Genomic DNA, 951 nt, shown 5'->3' with positions numbered 1-951 from the left:
AAAAAAATAAGAATAAATTGGTAGGTACGTAAATCTTTCAGAATAATACTGTTATTTAAAAAAATGGATTCAGAGGAGCACACCATAGGTTTATCATAGAACGGAAAGCTCTGCATTTGCCGAACTGCATTACTAGCAGCAGTAACTTCGCTAAACACCACCCATGCTTGACCTCGGAGTCTCTCGGTTTTCAAGGCCACAACATCCAAAATCCTTCCAAACTGGGAAAATAGATCATAAATTGATCTCTTCAACTCTGCAAAAATAGTTTTAAGAAAAAAAGTGATCAATCTAGAGAAAATTATCATTACTCTTTAACTCAGGGAGGCCGATCAAATTTCTCCATACAAACTTCGTAATACATTTGTAACAATATTTCAAATTACATTTGTAACAATATTTCAAACCCCAGATCTAACCGTCAATTCAATTCATGAACATCTGAAAATAAATTTAAAAACTCCTTCGAAGAAGAAGAAGACAAGAGATGCAGTTGTTCTAGAAGTCCATGAAAAAGATAGAGCTAATACAAGCCCTAGTAACTGCCAAGCAAACTACTCATGATTAAAAAGAGATAAATACGATACCAATCCCAAATTCGGGACTCAGAGAGCTCGAGAGTAGTTGCACAAGCAAAAACAACTCATATTGCACGAAAACAAAAGAAAACCCTAAACCCTAATTGCTTCTTATGTAGAAGGAATGGGATGATACCTTCTTTCTTCACCTTCTCGTTCAGATTTCTTATATAGATGGTCTGACTCGGAGGAATATCGCCGGAAAGCATGGCTACGATCGGCCGAAGGAGAAATCGGAGGAAGCGATCTGTACAAACTCTGATTATCGGAACAAACAGTTGGGCTCTTTCGGGGCTTTTAAATAGTGTCATGATTTAATTAATTATTTAATAATGATTATAGCCAAATTTGATATTTAGATTTAGAGAAATTT

At 35.5% G+C, this 951-nt stretch overlaps 1 protein-coding gene across 1 annotated transcript; it reads right to left on the bottom strand.

Annotated features, from left to right (window-relative positions):
* Positions 1-49: 49 nt before the first annotated feature.
* LOC110034692 (U2 small nuclear ribonucleoprotein B'' 2-like) lies at positions 50-851 on the bottom strand (the record flags this gene model as incomplete). The annotated part of the gene is made up of 2 exons (XM_020738937.1): positions 715-851; positions 50-256 (listed from the first exon to the last, which is right to left on the bottom strand). Coding segments are annotated over exons 1-2 (280 nt in total), but the record flags the coding sequence as incomplete, so codon positions are not given.
* Positions 852-951: the final 100 nt, after the last annotated feature.

This window comes from Phalaenopsis equestris, unplaced genomic scaffold (genome assembly GCF_001263595.1).
Source record: "Phalaenopsis equestris unplaced genomic scaffold, ASM126359v1 Scaffold192294, whole genome shotgun sequence".
NCBI lineage: Eukaryota > Viridiplantae > Streptophyta > Magnoliopsida > Asparagales > Orchidaceae > Phalaenopsis > Phalaenopsis equestris.
The sequence above is the reverse complement of the archived record's forward strand: the minus strand, read 5'-3'. Positions and strand labels throughout refer to the sequence as shown.